Source organism: Natator depressus, chromosome 19, assembly GCF_965152275.1.
Source record: "Natator depressus isolate rNatDep1 chromosome 19, rNatDep2.hap1, whole genome shotgun sequence".
Classification (NCBI taxonomy): Eukaryota; Metazoa; Chordata; order Testudines; family Cheloniidae; genus Natator; species Natator depressus.
Genome location: NC_134252.1, coordinates 10632265 through 10649550, shown reverse-complemented (window position 1 = coordinate 10649550; position 17286 = coordinate 10632265). Strand labels below are relative to the sequence as shown.

Sequence of the window (17286 nt, the reverse complement as noted above, 5' to 3'; positions counted from 1 at the left end):
CCTGGCCCACATCCCCTAGGCCCTGATCCTGAGCAGCAGTAAGCCCCTGGCCACTGCAATGGGATCCTCTTGCTACGCTCAGTGATCAACCGGCGCCCGAGTGGAGAGGGACATAGGGTTGCAGCGGGGAGGTGCTGTGTTTGCGGTGGCTGTGAATGGCCGGGGCTGGGAATGTTCCAAGTGTGGGGTTTGGCTCTGCCTAGCCCCACTGGGAGTGAAGGATCTGGTCTGGGTTCTGCTCTCCTCCCTGTTATTCGTAGGAAGAGAAACCAAACCATTTAGGGATGTGAGCTTTGGACCCCACTGTGAGAGGATGGTGTTATCCCCTCTTCACAGATGGGGAAACTGAGGCACGCAAAGGCGGCCGCAGCAAGGCATTCGTTTCAGTGCTAAGAACTGAGCTCACGACTTCCTGGCTCCCAGCCCTGTGCTCGGCACCGCACCTCGCATTTGAGCGCTACAGCTGTCAGCCCGACCCAGTCCTCAGCACAGAGCGGGACTGCCCCAGCTAGTGTGCGTGTCTCCCCTTTGCAGGGCGTTGTTATGGCATGTGGCCTAGGACAGGGGGTCTCAGAGTGTGGCCGCCAGCTCTTGCTGGTGGCTGCACTGACACTTTTCCCTGAAATATTTAATTAACTTTAGGAAAAACAAATAAATATGCATATGTCCACAGTCGTTTATTTATGTAGGGTTTTTTGCATACTCAATAATGCTGTGAATATCACTTTTTACAGCAAGTCCTGGCAAGTTAAGACCTGGACGGAGGGGTGGGGGGCGAGGCAGCGGGGGCCAGGGAGGATGGATGCAGGGGGCTCTGCCACCACCTGGGCGGGGGTGTGGGTCGGTGCCTGGAGCTGAGGGTCGGTGCCCTGGGCCAGCACTCACTGGAGCCCAGGGTGGGCACTCGCAGCTGCATGGCCAGGGCCGGGGATCAGAGCCCAGGGTTGGCGCTTGGGGTCCGCGCCCGGTGCTGCACATCCTTGGCCAGCACCCGCCAGAGCCTGCTGCAGCGCAATCAGGACTGGAGGTCGGCATCCTGGGCCAGCGCCTGCCAGAGCATTGGGTTGGTGCCCGCTGCCATGTGACTGGGGATCTGCACCTGGGGCTGGGGATTGGCACCCGTGGCCAGCACCTGCCGGAACCCAGGTTGACATCCAGGAGCAGTGCCCAGGCTTAGGGGCCAGGGCTTGGGGTCGGAGCGCGCGGCCAGAGCTCGGCCACCACTGGGATTGGGGGCTGGCACTTGGAGTCTGTGCCTGCTGCTGCCAGGGATTGGCATCCAGAGCCAGCACCTGCTGGAGCCCAAGGCCAGTGCAGGGGATCTGCACCCCGGGGGTCAGCGGCCAGGGCTGGGGGTTGGAGCGCACGGACGGCGGTCAGCGCTTGGGGCCAGCAGCTGCCACCAGGATTGGGGGTTGGCGCCACGCGGCCAGAGCCAGGGATCAGAGCCAGCTGCTGTGTGGCCATGTGTCACGGAGTCCCCGGGCGATGCTCTAGAACTGCTCCCCATGAAGCCAGTCAGGACTCTGGGGAAGTCTCCTCTCTGTGAGCAGCCTGTCTTCAGGACACACAGCTCACACAGCTTCCATCTTCCTGGGTCTGACCTTGGAGCATTCGGCATCCTCTGCCCTTCCGTGCGCTTCCCACAGCGAGTCCGCCCAGGCGGGCTCCTGGGGAAGCCAGAGGGTCCTGCACCCCAACTCCGCAGTCAGACATGACTCTCAGCCAGCCAGTAAAACAGAAGGTTTATTAGACGACAGGAACATGGTCTAAAACAGAGCTTGTAGGTGCAGAGAACAGGACCCCTCAGCTGGGTCCATTTTTGGGGGCAGTCTGCACTTCACTCCATGTTCCCAGCCAGCCCCAAACTGACTCCCCCTCCAGCCCCCCCGCTCCTCTGGGCTTTGTCCCTTTCCTGGGCCAGGAGGTCACCTGATTCCTTTGTTCTCCAACCCTTTAGCTCTCACCTTGCAGGGGGGAAGGGCCAGGCCATCAGTTTCCAGGAAACAGGGTGTCGGCCATTCTCTGTGTCCAGACCCCTGCACACACCAACCCTCTAGGGCTCTGCAATGATCACACACCCTTATCCCACCACCGAGATACTTAAGAACTGCATAGGGGAAACTGAGGCAACCCCACAATATTCAGAGGAAACATTAAGAACAGTCCCGCTTCGTCACACCATGAGCTGGCGTCTGAAGCCCCGTGGCTGAAGGCCAGGGCTGCGTGGCCAGAGCTGGGTAGGACATGCTGTGCTGTGCTGGAGGAAGAGGCCTGACGCCACCTCTCCAGATGGCTTCTGGGGGATGGTAGTTTGGGGGTGGCAAGCTTTTGTGCCTTGGGACAATGGTGGGAAGCCCGGTTTACTTCCCAGGAAAAGCTCCCCACCAGGGCATTGTTCCTGGAATGTACATAAGCCGAGAGGGCGTTGGGGTGGGAGGAGCTCACGAGAGAACAGAGTGAAGATGTGGCCAGTCAGCCCTTGGAGCTTTATGCCAGCCCTGCTTTGGCTCTGCACCTGGACGCTGATCACTGGGGACCCCGGCACCTGCCCAGGTAGGAGCATCTCTGTTTTGGGGCTGTAAATGGGGGGCTAGGTTGAGCTCTGAGGCACCCACATTGCCTAGTGATGGCAGGGGGGTTCTATAGCTATTTAGCTGGCTCCAGCACTGCAGTGTCTGAGTCGGGGCGTTGAGGTTGGGGTCCTGGGGGCTGAGCCCCTTGGGCTGGCTGCAGGGATCGGTGTTGGTGCTCCAAGTGGGTGATAGGCTGGAGCTGAGCCGGGGGGAAAGTAGGCTGGACCTCAGGGGAATGCCTGTCGTGGGGAGAGCGTGTCTGGATGATGCACCCCAATGTCACATGGGCCAGGAATCCCGACCTCCCAGGCTAAAGCTGGTTGTAAAAAGGTGAAGGCCACGTGGCTGGGGTGGGATGGGCAGCCCAGGGTGGGGGGGCGTGGATAGAAAACAGGGTGTGGGGAGGTGGATAAAAGAATGGGGTGAAAGCTCCCCAACTGCCCGCCCACCCACTTGGGGCCCCAGGGAAGCATTTATTTCCGAGCGCCCAGTGCAGGACCAGTCCTCATACCCTAGACCAGCCCTGCGCCAGGGGATGCCGAGCCCACGCGTGGAGGGGGCCATGGCGCAGGGCCAGTGGAGTAGGAAGACACTGGCTATCGTGGGGCCGGTGATCGCTGAGAGCAGGGAGGCAACACCAACATGGTGGTGGTAGATGCCTTTGGGGTCCCTTTCCCTCTCCCTCACTGGGCTGTGATGATCTGTGAGACCAGGCCTTCGTTCCACAGAGCCCTCCAGAGACAGAGACCAAGGGGCCCGCGGTAAATATCAGAGGGGCCAGGGTAAGGCCGAGCACAGAGCGATGCTGGGAACCATCTCACCAGCTGACTCACCGGGGCCGAGCCGGAGCAGGTGCTGGGATCATGCCTCCTCCCGTGTCTCTTTGTGTTTCCACAGAGGTGAAGGTGGTGGGTCTCTCCGGCGCTGAGAAACTCACCATATTACAGGGATGCCCCGGGACGCCAGGCGCAGCAGGAAGCCCTGGAGAAAAGGGGGCACCCGGTCAACCTGGCCTGAGAGGTAGGAGATGAGGGAGGGGCTCTCACAACAGGTGCTGCCCCCAAGCTGGAGCAGTGCCCCTCTGGGCCTGTGGGGTGGTCTTGGGCCTGCTCCCATTGGGTCTGTGGGGAAGGTGGAGAACGCAGCGGTCACAAGGAGGGGATCAGACTCCGTCAGCTACTGAGCCCCGTTTACACCGGAAAAGGATGGAGCCCACTGGCTCAGAGGTGTCTCTTGAACCAGGGAATCTCTGGCTAAGGGTGCAAACCCCGTATTGAACTGGGCCCTTCGCTGTGTGGTGCCCGGTGCGACCCCGTCGCCCGTGGTCACTCCGGCTGGTGCATGGTCCTTAGCAGACTGTGTGTGGTTGATGGATCAACCCCCCCAGCACGTCGATTAGTCCCTGATGAACCGCATGCCCTCCACTGGTGGAAGAACAAGGCACGACGTCATCTGCCAGCCACCCTTCCATCTGGAATAGCCACACCGCCCCTGAATCTGGCCCTCTGGCTCAACTGACCAGCCCCTGGCGGGTTGGGAAGGACCCCCACCCCACACCTCCTCCAGGCCTGATGGCAGGGCCTCTTCCACCGGGATCGGCTGGGCAGCCCACATGAGACACTTCTTGTGGCTGCTATGGGAACAAGTAGTGATGGACTTTGAGAGCTTCCCTTCTTTTTCCTCTGGGTCCGTCCGTTTGTCCCCTTTTAAAAGAGCCCGTGGGGGGACAATGTTCTGCGCCTTAGCTGCGCTCAAGCACTTGCCTGCGTTCACTGCGTCTCTCTGTCTGCTCTGGATTTCAGGGGCCGGGGGGCCGCCCGGGAAAGCAGGACCGAAGGGGGAACGAGGTAACTATGCAGCAAGGCTCTTTGGTGGAGGAGGGCTGAGGGTGTAGGTTACACCCCATGGGAGGTTGTTAGTCGAGGCAAGCAATTCAGATGGGGAGCCAGGCTTTGTGCCCCCTGTTTCAAGAGGCGTTGGGCCTGTGCTGGGGTCCACTCCTATCTGCTCTGGCTCCAGTAGGTTTAGTCTGTCCTGCCAAAATTCTCCTGTGGCTTTCAAGAGGGGCCTTCGGGGCTGCTAATAGGGCTCCGGGGCCTGATCCCACTCCCACCCCAAGTCACTGCGGCCCTTACCATTGATTGCAATGGGCACTGGGACCAAGCAAACCCGGGGCAGCATGAAGCTTTGGGATGGGCATCCAGCATCAGGGAGATGAGACGGCGCCCAGGATCGCCCCCCCCCACGCCCCCACCCCCGTGCTGGCGTGAAACGGGCTGCCTCTGGAGCGTTTCCACCTCTTCTCACGGCGCAGGGGGCCGATCAGCCTCTCTGTGGGAGGGAGCCTTTCCACCGATCTCAGTGGGCTTTGGCTCAGGTCCCCAGAGAGCAGGTGGCCACAAATGTTGCACACAGATTCGGCAAGCACACGGCCGCGGTTCCTCCGTACATTGCACATTGCAAGGCGGGAGGGCAGTAATACAAATCCCTTTCAAACAAGAGACGCAGTTGTGAAACAGCAGGAAAAGCAGCTAACCAGGAACCTTGCACTCTTCATCCGGCCAAGTTCTCCAGGGCGCCGGCTGGCGACTGTTCAGCTTTGCTTTCTAACTGCGTTTTTTTTTTTGTTTCTCGGAATGGCAGGAGACCACCCAGACCCTTCCTTCCTCTGCCAGAACGGTGAGGTTGCCTCCTCGGCGCTTAAAAAATGACTTACCCTTGTTTGCATTATGGTTTGCATTATGGTACCATTGCTTCGAGGCACCGAACAGGATCAGGGCCCCGTCATGCTAGGGGATGGGCTGACACAGAGCGAGAGACGGTCCCTGCCCCAGCCTGCTTACAGTCTGAATAGCCAAGACAGACCAAGGGAGCAGCCCTGGCCCCATTTTACAGGTGGAGATCTTAAGGGCCCAAGAGGGGTGGACAGACGAAGAGGTCGGTACGATGCAGCACAGAGCTGCGCGGGGTACCCCACGCTCATCAGACTGACCCCCCCGGAGCTAGTTAAAGAGATACAGTGACTGGCTCAAGTTACACAGGGAGTCGATGGCAGAGTTAGAAACCCAGGTCCACTGAGTCTTCCTCCAGTGCCTTAACCAAAAGACCATCACTCCGGAGCAGTGAATATTCCCCTTTCAGGCACCAGCCCCTACCTACTCACTGGAGCAGTTTAGTCCTGGTCTGTTGCGATTGCAGGAGCCTTTACGTCAAAGGAATAAGCAGGCTGTGTTTGTTTGTTTGTCTGCTTGCTTTAGAAGGTTTAACTCTCCTTCGGCTGGGAAAGCGCACCGTTCAGTAATGCAGGAATGATAGCACCCTTCATGCCAATAATGCCTTTCCTCCAAGGATCTCAAAGCACTTAGGCAGGAAAGTATTATCAGCCCCACATGGGGAAACTGAGTCACAGAGAGGGGGTGTGACCTGCCCTGTGGCACACAGTGAGTCAGTGATGACCCCATGAGTACAGACTCCCATTTCCCCCTGCTCTAACCATTAGACCACACTTCCTCCCTGAGCTGGAGCTAGGATCCAGGTATCCTGACAGGCATTTCTCCTCTTTTAAGCACTAGACCCCATTCCCTTCCCAGAGCTGGGGCTAGAACCCAGCAGTGCAGACTCCCAGCTGTCCCTGCTCTAAGCACTACATGGAGATGAAATCCTCCTGAAATGACATTTAGCCTAAACCAGGTTCCTGGAGCCTGCTGTGGCCGCTAACTTGGTAGCACGGTAACCCCCTGTCACTGCGAGGTGATCTCAGAGTTTCTTCGGCAGCCACTCAGTCCCATCCCCTCCTCCTCTGGGAGGAGACGAGACCTCAGACACGTTTCCCCAGGGACCAGATTCTGCCTTGATTCCAGGGCCAAAGAACTGCAAGGAGCTTCTGGGCAAAGGGGAGTTCCTGAGCGGCTGGCACACCATCTACCTGCCGGACTGCCGGCCGCTGAGGGTCTTCTGCGACATGGACACTGACGGTGGAGGCTGGCTGGTGAGCGCAGTATCCTAGCACCAGAGCGATGGAAACGGGGGATCAAGTCACATCCAGAGCTGCCTACGCCCAGTGCAGTGTGAGAGATTTACGCACGGGTAACAGAATATGGCCGTGATGTGGCTGGGGAGGGGTAAAGAGAGAATCATTCCTTACCCGTATATAGTGGGACAGTAGCGCTTTTCACCCTGAAGGGCTGCCAAGTGCTTCACAACCCGTCTCCATGAGGAATCATGTCACCCATCGCTGGAATGCAGCCACCTCTGGGGAGGGATGGGGCAGCTGTTTGACAGTGCACAGTAAAGCTACAGTGCAGGGCAGGAAGCAAAGAAGATCGCTGTGTCTCCCTGAACCAGCAGGAGGGGTTGAGGCAGAGGAAGTTAAGCCAGGCTGTGGAGTTAGCTGGGGTTATCAGTCCATGAGTTAGTGGAGCAGAGATCGGGGGAAGGCAGATGCATCTGTCTCACCTTTCCCTGACTGCAGGCATGGCCTACACATGTGTCTTTCTCTGGTTTGTAAGATTTCCTGTCGCTCACCCAGGCGTGGTGTCAGTCCCCAGTGGCTAGCAGTGTGCAAGGCTGACACCCTGACAGGACGGCGATGGGAGGGATGCGGACCATGGTTCTGCCTCTGAATGCTGTGTCAGAATGTCCTGGCTGGCTGTGCACTTGTGGGGGGAGTGGTGGGGAAGGAGGCCATGGGGCTGTCACAAAGGGGTGTCACTCACAGGCTCGGCCGAGGTTAACTGCCAGCGCTGAATGTGCTAGGGCTGGGTCCAAGCAGCAAAGTCCGGAGCCGCTCTAGCTTGGTACTTCCCCAGCACGTGGGGAGTGGGAATTGGAGCTGGTTTTGCTTCGCGGAGCCACCTCCAGACAGATCATTCTATCCTGTCTCCAGCCATAGTTACCGCTGGGAGCTTTGGGGGTGGAGGGGGAAGGAAAGGCATCAAAACCCCATGTTGTATCCAACTGTGCAACATTTTACCCTAGTGGGGAATTCCTTCCTGACCCCAGCCAGGGACAAACTCATGCCCTGAAGCCTGAGACTGGACAGCCCAACTGATCTTAACGTCCAGCTAGTCTCCCCATAGCTGCTCTTCTGGATCCTCCATGGCCCAGCTCAGTCCGGGCTGCAGCTATTGTCTGAAGTGTGGCTGCCGGGTCAGCTCCCAGCCCCCATTCTCTCTCCGCTCCTCCAGGTGTTCCAGAAACGCATGGATGGCTCGGTGGATTTCTACCGCACCTGGAGCTCCTACAAGAAGGGCTTCGGGAACCAGCTCTCCGAGTTCTGGTTGGGCAATGAGAACCTCCACCAACTCACCCAGGACGGTAAGGAAGCCCAGCAGCTGTCCTGGGGGAGCTCTGGCCTGCCCTGGGGCTGTTATTCCGCAGGGCCTCTCCAGGGGGCAAAAGCGAGCAGCCATTACCCATGAGAGGCCTTTTAGACCCAGCCCTTGGATTCTGGAGGGTGTTGCTGAGGGGCTGGAAATGCCAGGTTGGGTGGGAATATCCCTTTCCCCTGATCCCCTCCTTTTCCCCAGGGGATCCCCTCCCCTCCCTCTCATCCAGTTCCCACTGTTGGTTGTCCTGCCCTAGTGCCATGCAAAAACATGGCATCACTCACAGGGACGGAGACACCCCTGGCTGTGCTGGTGTTGGGCTGGGCAAGCCTCCCTGCTTTGTGGCTAGAAGCCCCGGCCTAGATAGATCCTCCTCCTGGAGGTGAGCGGGAGCCAAAACGGGCCCCTGGCTAATGCTGGGCTCTGTCCCTTTCCCTCAGGCGAGTTCCAGCTCCGCGTGGACCTGGTGAATTTTAATGACAGCAGCTCCTTTGCCAGCTACCGGTCCTTCAAACTCAAGGGGGAAGAGGACAAGTACGAGCTTGTTCTGGGGACGTTCCTCGGCGGCTCTGCAGGTGAGGAGGGTGTGTCTGGCTGGCGTTCTGCTCTGCACCACCTAAAGGGGCAGCCCGAGGGGAGGTGGGCAAAGGCCACTTTTATAGCCTCAGGATTCTGGGATGCTCTGGGGCTCAAACAGACCCCAGTGTAAATCAGAGCAACCCCAGGGATGCTCTACCAGCAAACTCCCGAGGGCTGCCCCGCAGTCCAGAGCAGCTCAGAGTCTCCACAGCACCATATACTGTGGAGACACCCCCTTCTGTCCCTGTGCCAGGGGCTTCATGGGGGCCTATGGGCTGCTTATCGGAGACCTACACAGTGCCTCCTCCAGGGGACTACACCCCCGCCTCTTGCAGCACAATCTGGGCCCCGGCACGCTGCGGGAGCAGCACAAAGAGGCCAAGGCAGGAGAGAGAATCTGTCCCATTGTGTGTGTGAGTGGGAGAGACAGCACATGTTCCACTTCCCTTCGCTGCTCCTACAAAGAAATGTGCTTCCAACCTCCCAGAGCGAGGGATGCAGCGAGGCATGAAAGGGGCTGTGTTTCTCCAGGGTCGCTCAGCCATTTGTAATCACCTGATAATGACTGGTCATCATTAATACTTAACCCTCGGCGCGCCTCTTCTGCTTTCCCCTGGCGGGTTTCAGAGCACTTTGTGTATGTCCACGGATTATGCCCCAAAAACCCTATTGTGAGGGGGGTAAAGGATGGAGGGTCTCTGGGGAGCCAGGCACCCAGCACTGAAATGCAGCTGTTTCTGGGGAGGAGGAACGCAGCAACGCTATCCAGCAATTTAAAGTAGGCGGGAGAACAGCACATGTGGCTCAAACTGTCACATTGGGATTTAAGGAGGCAAAACAGGATTGGAAGAGACGGCCGGAGAGGCAAAAGACAGATCTAGGTCTCAAACGATCACACACACAAATACAAACGCCTATCCCGGCTGCCCCCCCAGAGCACACACGGATTGTGGGGAGCTCCCGCATCTGGCAAAGAGAGATCCTTCCTTGTCTGTCTCCTTGCTGGGATCTCGGCCAAAGGCCAGGCGGGGCTCAGGGGTGCGCATGGACGCAGGGAGGGATGCACAGTTCAGGCCGTGGCCTCCCCCACCTACTGCAGCCTCTGATTCTTGGCAGAGAAGATCGCACGCGCTCAGGACGCTTGGCATCCAAAACCCCAGGCAGCGCCCCACCGCAGCCGCCTGCGCCCAGCGTCAAACCCCCGCCCTCCTTCTCCAGGCATTAACCCCATTCGCTGCCAAGGGAAGTGCAACGCTCCTGTGGGTGGCACTCATGTTCGCTGGAGGGTGGGAGGGGATGCAGCACGTGCCCGTGACGGCACTGAAGATTGCATCCCGTTACAAACCGATCCGTGGAGCATTAGGTGTTAGCAATCATCATAAACCAGCCAAGTAGGGGGGCAGCAAAGCAGTGTGGGAGGAAAGCCCACGCCGGCCCACTTTGCAATGGGTCTGTCTCCTCCGCCGGGGCTTCTGCTGGCTCAGGGTTCCCCGGGCACTAAGGTGGTTAATCCCTAGGGGCCTCGGAAATCCATTTCCTTGGCCTGAATTATGCAGATGCACCCTGTCCGGCTCTGCACGCTTCCCCCGAGAGCGCTGCTGGCAGGGAAAACCTGACCCGAATGCCAGCTCAGCGTTGCTAACAGTAACACTTAGAACTTGCTCATCTTTGAAGCACTTTACAGACATTAGCTAATTAATACCCCCCTCCCCCTGCCCCGGGGACTGACAGCAGGACCAGACTCAGGGAACCCTGAGGTTCTAATCCTGGTTCTGACACTCACTGCGTGACCTTGGGTAGGTCACAGCCTTTCATAGAATCATAGAATATCAGGGTCTTTGCTGTGCCCCACCATGTAATGGGGATAACGTCCTTACCTACCACCTGGAGTGTATGAGGATTCATTACGTAATGTGCTGTTGACATGCTTAGCATTACTGCATCAGCGTGGATTATCATCCCCATTTCACAGCTGAGGAAACTGAGGCAAAGACATGAAAGGCCCAATTTGCCACCGAGTTCAGCACATCGGCAGCACGGTGGACGCTGAGCTCGGTGGAAAATCCGATCCCGATTGTGGGTGCTGAGGCCTTGAAAACTTAGTCTAGCGCCTTGGGGGAAAATGTGGCTCTCTAGTGCCTTGGGCAAACCCAGGGCTCCCAGATTCATAGATGTTAAAGCCAAAAGGCACCGTGATAAGCACGTCTCGTCTGCTCTCTGGCATGACACAGCCATAGAATTAAATCTTACAAGCTTGGATCCCAGTCCTGTGCTCAAACCAGACCACGAGCCCAGGCTGCCTCCAGGGATACGTTGCTGGCGAGGGAAATGCTCCCATTTCTCTGCTGCTCAAGGTCATGCCCTGGTGCGGTTGTGTCCTGTTGTGGCACTGAGGGCTCGTGTGTCCCGCAGGTGACTCCTTGGGCGTCCACAACAGGAAGCCTTTCTCCACCTACGACCGTGACAATGACAGCGGGACGCAGAACTGCGCATTCACTGTGCATGGTGCCTGGTGGTACGTCAGCTGCTACCGTGCCAACCTGAACGGGGGCTACGCGGTGGGGGAGCAGAAGAAGCAGAGATACGGCATTGACTGGGTCTCTGGCCAGGGCGTTGGCAACCCCTACAAACGCACGGAAATGAAGCTCCGCTAGACGGGGGCCCCGTCCAACCTGTGCATCTGGGGCATGCCCGAGACAGCAGGACTGAGTCGCCTCCTAGATCCCTTTGCAGCAAACCACCTTCCTCTCCCCCTGCAGCAGCTCCAGGAGCCTCCAGTGATTACACACACCCTGTCTCCAGAGGGATAAAAGACTCCTTCCTGGGATCATCCAAGCCCCCAGTGCACCCCTAAGGTCCCATGAGGACAGCCTTCCTGATGCAATCACTCCCCTCACTCCCAGGGCAATGGGGCACATCCTTGCTCTCCTGGCCTCGCCATCTGACATTGCATTGAGTCATGTTGTGTCCAGATTGTCTGAAGGCTGCTTAGCGCCATCACGTGCTCAGAGGCAAATAAACAGCTGAGCTCAGTGCATGTCCCCACACAACGTGGTAGCATGCGAGCCTCTGCAGAAACAGCTTTCAAATAGAGTTGCCCAAATCAGGCCTCCAGAATGAGCTAGATTTTGGGTGTGTACATACGTGTCATTGTGCATGGGTATGCGTGTCAGACCCAATTACACACATGTCGAGGGTTGCTCTGGCATGTATGTCATCTGATACTGCTGCACTTGCGGCTGCTGTCGTCTGTGCTCCCAATAAAAGCATCACTCCCGGCTGCTGGTTTGAAATCGCTCTCCTCTGAACATTCCCTGTGCATTCTGCAGCTGCTTTTCTGCAGCTCCGGCTGAGTTTGCCCAGCTGTGGCGGTGGCTTTGATCCCAGGATAACAGCACTCGGGAGGGCTGAAGGTCTCCTCGACCTGTTTTGTTTGTTCAAGCCCATTGGCTTGTCAGTTTCATGTGACCTTGTCCGCTAGCCTGAAACAACTGCAGCAAGGGAAGTCTGTGCACCTACCGCTGGGTCCAGAGCCCAGTGAAGCGACTGGGAACCTTCCCACTGGCTGCAGTAGCCTTTGGCTCAGGCTGTACGAGAACGGAGGCCCATAGGAGTTGTCATCCCAGGTCAGAGGCCATAGCTTGTCCGGAGTTTTTAAGCAAATTAGCCTAGTCCAGCTAGTCTGGTACGATGCCACTTGTCGGGTCCAGTACCTGCTATTTCATAGAATCATCGAATATCAGGGTTGGAAGGGACCTCAGCAGGTCATCTAGTCCAACCTCCTGCTCACAGCAGGACCAATCCCCAATTTTTGCCCTGGATCCCTAAATGGCCCCCTCAAGGATTGAACTCACAACCCTGGGTTTAGCAGGCCAAAGCTCAATGGGGACAGGGAAAATCCTCTCTGAAGCCTATAGTATATTTGCACATTGTGTGTTTTTCCTCGTGTGTGTGTCTGAGCGGTTGTGCTGTGTTTTCTTTGTTCTTCTCTGTCACTGCCTCAGCTCCTTGTTATTAATCAGAGCAATGCCCTTTCCAGCCTGTGTTATCCACGGGTGAGGTTAGAGTTGGAGGAAGGTGCTGGATTGCTCACCCCGGGGGCTTACGGCATGAGGCAGTGACAATGTAAGCACTTCCCTTCCCACTCCTGCACACAACGCCCAGGCAAGACGTTGCTCACCCAGATCTGAGCAGACCGTTCATGGGGGGACATGGATTTGTGGATCGTTCAGTTCTTGGCTTCTCTGCAGAAGTTGTCAGCAAGAATGACGTGTGGTATATAGAAACCTGTGGTACAACCATGTCTTGAGCTACCACTTGAAATTTCAGGCAGTTTCCTGGTCCTGCTTGCAGGTTAAGGGGCTCTGTAGGGAAGCATGTGGTCTGGGTCTTCTTCAATAGTCAGTCTGCAAAGAGCCAGCCTAGAGCAAGCTTATGATTATCAATCTATCTATCAATCGATCTAACGCATTATACGGCTATATGGCTCCCAAATTCTCATTGCTTTGGTAGCTCAGTGCCTCTCCAAATTATAATGTGTACATAGAGAAGATCTGTTTATCTTCTCCCACTTCCAGACAGCATGTCCTGGACTTTGTTTAATTCATGTGTCTGAGTTTTCTCCCTTGCTGTTTGTTTCTGTGAACGGCGCATTACTCTGAGAAGGCCCCGGCCCCTTGGCCTGAGACCCATCACACTATTTTCACATCTCACCAAAATGATGGCTGTTTATGATCACAGCTGACCTGGGCGGGATTCAATCCTGTGACTAAGGCCTGGTCTACACCTAGAACTCAGATCAATCTAGCAACATCACTCAGGGCTGTGAAAAATGTCGAATTCTTCCATTGACCTAGCTCCCGCCTCTCGGAGAGGTGGACTAACGACACTGATGGGAAAACCCCTTCCGTTGCTGTAATAAGCGTCTAGGCTGCAGTGCCTCTTGTATAGATGTACCCTAAGGCCCAGATCCTGCTGGCCTCTCTGCATTGGGAAGCACTTAAATCCTGGAAAAATCTGGCCCCCGGTGACTTGCCCAAGGCCAGGCAGGGCGCCTGTGGCAGAGGAGGGAATTAAGCCCAGGCCCTAACCACTAGGCCACCCTTCCTATCTAGTGCTGCGGCACTGGAGCTCAAGCAGTAGTAGCTTGTGCATTAGCTCCAGGGTTCGGTCCCGGCCGGTGGCCGACACAGGTACAAACGCAGATGACATGGCCACAAACCTGGGGCAGGTCCCTGACTCCCTGGGGGCAAGTATCTGCGTCTTTTTTAGAACCAGCCTCTTGGCTCAGGGGGCCTGAATGCTTTGACCCCCGGGGTGAGGCCCATGTGTGACACTATTCCCAGAAGGAGCCCCCAGATCACTACAAGCCAGACTGGACCCTTTACTGGTCTTGCTGAGCAGTGACTCACAGGAACAATTTCACTGAAGTCAATGGTGCTGGTTTTATACGTCAGCGGCTCCAACGCACTAACCTCCAAGGGCCCTTTGGGGCCAGTTCAGAGCGATCGGTTTGGTTTGGTTTCTTAGGTTTGCAGCCAGAACTCCCTAAAGCCCAGGGAGGGCCGGAAGGGGGCCCGGCTTTCAAGCCACAGCCCATGGCGTCATGAGCAGAACAGTTCCGGATGTTCCCCCTGGCCTGGGAAGCAGGAACAGCTGACTTGGCTCGGGAGGGGAGCTGCTTCCCCATGGGAACGGCTGCAGGGCGATTTGGCTGGATTTAGCCAGCTAGGGCAAAAGTGCATCATGAGGCTAACGCTGGCCCCAATCCAGAGCCCGCTAAAGTCAATGCAGAGACGCCCACTTTGGATCAAGCTCATTTAGCACCTCTGGGTCACACTCATTACCATGTGTTATTACAAACATTTATATGTCGCTCAGCACCTTTCCCTCGGGGATCTGCAAGAGCTGCACAATGAAGTCAGTGTCCCCACGCCCACAGGAGGTCAGTAAATATTATGTTATTCCTTTGTCCAGATGGGGAGAACGAATCTACTGACTAGTCCTCTTAGTCACAAATGGATCTGTCAGGTCCTAGGCTGGGGTAGGAGCATCCTCCATTGTCTTCAATGTATTTGTTGGGTCCTTTATAAAACGTCCTCTCAGTGATTATCACGGAGTCCCTGGGCGATGCTCTGGAACTGCTCCCCATGAAGCCAGTCAGGATTCTGGGGAAGTCTCCTTTCTGTGAGCAGGTTTCAGAGTAGCAGCCGTGTTAGTTTGTATTCACAAAAAGAAAAGGAGTACTTGTGGCACCTTAGAGACTAAAAAACAAGGGGAAATAGGTTACCTTGCATAATGACTTAGCCACTCCCAGTCTCTATTCAAGCCTAAGTTAATTGTATCTTTTTGAAGTGATAAACACCCATTTTTTCATGGTCTGTGTGTATAAAACATCCTCACTGCATTTTCCACTTTATGCATCTGATGAAGTGAGCTGTAGCTCACGAAAGCTTATGCTCAAATAAATTGGTTAGTCTCTAAGGTGCCACAAGTCCTCCTTTTCTTTCTGTGAGCAGACTGCCTGCAGGACACACAGCTCACACAGCTTCCACCTTCCTGGGTCTGACCTCGGAGCATTCGGCATCCTCTGCCCCTCCGTGTGCGTCCCACAGCAAGTCCGCCCAGGCGGGCTCCTGGGGAAGCCAGAGGGTCCTGCACCCCAACTCTGCAGTCAGACATGACTCTCAGCCAGCCAGTAAAACAGAAGGTTTATTAGATGACAGGAACATGGTCTAAAACAGAGCTTGTAGGTGCAGAGAACAGGACCCCTCAGCTGGGTCCATTTTGGGGGGCAGTGAGCCAGACAATCACGTCTGCACTTCACTCCATGTCCCAGCCAGCCCCAAACTGACTCCCCCTCCAGCCCCTCCTCCTCTGGGCTTTCCCCTTTCCCGGGCCAGGAGGTCACCTGATTCCTTTGTTCTCCAACCCTTTAGCTCTCACCTTGCAGGGGGGGAAGGGCCAGGTCATCAGTTGCCAGGAAACAAGGTGTCGGCCATTCTCTGTGTCCAGACCCCTGCACACACCTGCCCTCTAGGGATCTGTAACGATCATACACCCTTATCCCACCACTGAGATATTTAAGAACTGCATAGGGGAAACTGAGGCACTCCCACACTATTCAGAGGAAACATTAAGAACAGTCCTGCTTCGTCACAGTGATGCCATCCCGACGCCCCGCCCAGCCAAGCGTCCGGCTCTCGAACAGCTCTGAGCTCTAGTTCCATGCTGCACATGGCTCCTAGTCTCTTTAGAACTAGGCAATTCGGTGCAGTTTGAAAGCACCACACAGAGGCTTCCCTTCCTTCCCCGCCCCTCTGCCCTTTATCCCAGCGTGGGAGGAGGTGAATGGATGATTAATCCCCAAATTAAAAACCAACAATGGCTCCAGGAAAGCAGCCTCCCTGGGCCAAGTGACTTCTGGCCCATTACAGACTCCCAGCCTGGGACTCCATTCCCAGCGGACCCGCTAAATCTCTGACTTCCAGAGAAAGAAAATGTCCTTTCTCCCGTCACCGCCGTCGGCCCATCTAAAGCCAAACCGCCCTGCGCTTGCTGCTTTTTGGAAGTACTGAGTAAAGGGGGAAGCGAGTGGGGACGGACATTCTGCATGAGGCGGGGGCGAAAGGAAGCGAAGCTAGTCAAAACAGCGTTTGATGTATGCGTGCAGCTTTTTGGAGCCGAAAGCTGTGTTTTTCCTGGAGCCTCGCCTCTGCGCTGCTTTCTCCATCGCTCTCACACACACACGCATTCCTATACCCAGCTTTGCAGTCCAGGGCAGCCACCCCTAAAGCTGGCCAAACATCAGGCGGGTTGAAACCACCTAAGCCCCTCTCTGAAGAGAGTGAAAGATATTTTGTAAATCTGGGACTGAACGCCCAAGGCGATAGCATGTCACACCACAAGATGAGAGTAGAGGGAATTCCTCTCTGCCTACTGCCTTTAAAGACTTCCCCGGTCATAAAAGACTCTGTTTGTATCATCCTGTACGCTGAAAGCCACGCTTTGGCTAGACTCATTTTCCTCCACATCTCTCGCTATGGAAAAACTGAATCTCAATTAACTGAAGCTCCATGTGTCTGAACCACCCCTGTTTTCCATCACAGGTTTGTCTCCCCTGATATATGGTAATTGCACTGGCAGGTCGCTCAAAACTTCAGTTACCCAAATGTCTGATATTCAGATAATGGAGGTTCAACCGCACAATGTTTCCTGCACATTAGACTTTGCACATTTGTCCTTTTATTTATCTCGAGTTCATAATAGACTCGTTGGAGTCTAAATATCTTTAGCCGCACTTGAGCTTGTATGCGACGTAAGTGCTTCCAGAAATGCGTTTGCAAAATTCATGGGTGCATCTGTCCGCTCCTGTCTGTAATGCAGGGGCCTGCTTGCTCGCATCGTTGCACTGTGCCTTTGTGCACACGCATTGGAAAGGCTGCTTGTGCAAAAAGATGCATTTGCAATTTGTGCCGCTGCCTTTCAGAGCGAGAAGAAACCATAGAGGTTTGTAAGGTAACTCCCTGCTCTTCATGTGTCAGCATAATAATGCCTGCAGCTGTAATTTTCCCTCCATGCATCTGAAGAAGTGGGATTTTTACCCACGATAGCTTATGCCCAAATAAATCTGTTAGTCTTTAAGGTGCCCCCCGGACCCCTCCTTGTTTTTGCGGATACAGACTAACACGGCTACCCCGATACTTAAGAGGTTTCATTTTTTTGGCCCCAACTCTGCAATTGGATCTGTGCACTTTTGCACCCTGGGCACAGGTCCAAGGGCATGCCTTTGGGGGCCAGCTTGC

General features: G+C 55.9%; 1 protein-coding gene across 1 annotated transcript; it reads left to right on the top strand.

The window, feature by feature from the left end:
* Nucleotides 1–1927: 1927 nt before the first annotated feature.
* On the top strand, nucleotides 1928–11817 carry LOC141974478 (ficolin-2-like). The gene is made up of 8 exons (XM_074934229.1): nucleotides 1928–2556; nucleotides 3474–3596; nucleotides 4379–4423; nucleotides 5220–5255; nucleotides 6437–6564; nucleotides 7763–7892; nucleotides 8344–8478; nucleotides 10895–11817. Exons 1-8 carry the CDS (start codon nucleotides 2307–2309, stop codon nucleotides 11134–11136), a joined length of 1089 nt encoding a protein of 362 aa, XP_074790330.1. The 5' UTR covers nucleotides 1928–2306; the 3' UTR covers nucleotides 11137–11817.
* Nucleotides 11818–17286: the final 5469 nt, after the last annotated feature.

Coding starts and splice junctions, on each gene's coding strand:
- LOC141974478 (XM_074934229.1), top strand. CDS start 2,307: ATGGTAGTTTGGGGGTGGCAAGCTTTTGTGCCTTGGGACAATGGTGGG. Junction 5,256..6,436: donor TTCCTTCCTCTGCCAGAACG/GTGAGGTTGCCT, acceptor CCTTGATTCCAG/GGCCAAAGAACTGCAAGGAG. Junction 8,479..10,894: donor GTTCCTCGGCGGCTCTGCAG/GTGAGGAGGGTG, acceptor TGTGTCCCGCAG/GTGACTCCTTGGGCGTCCAC.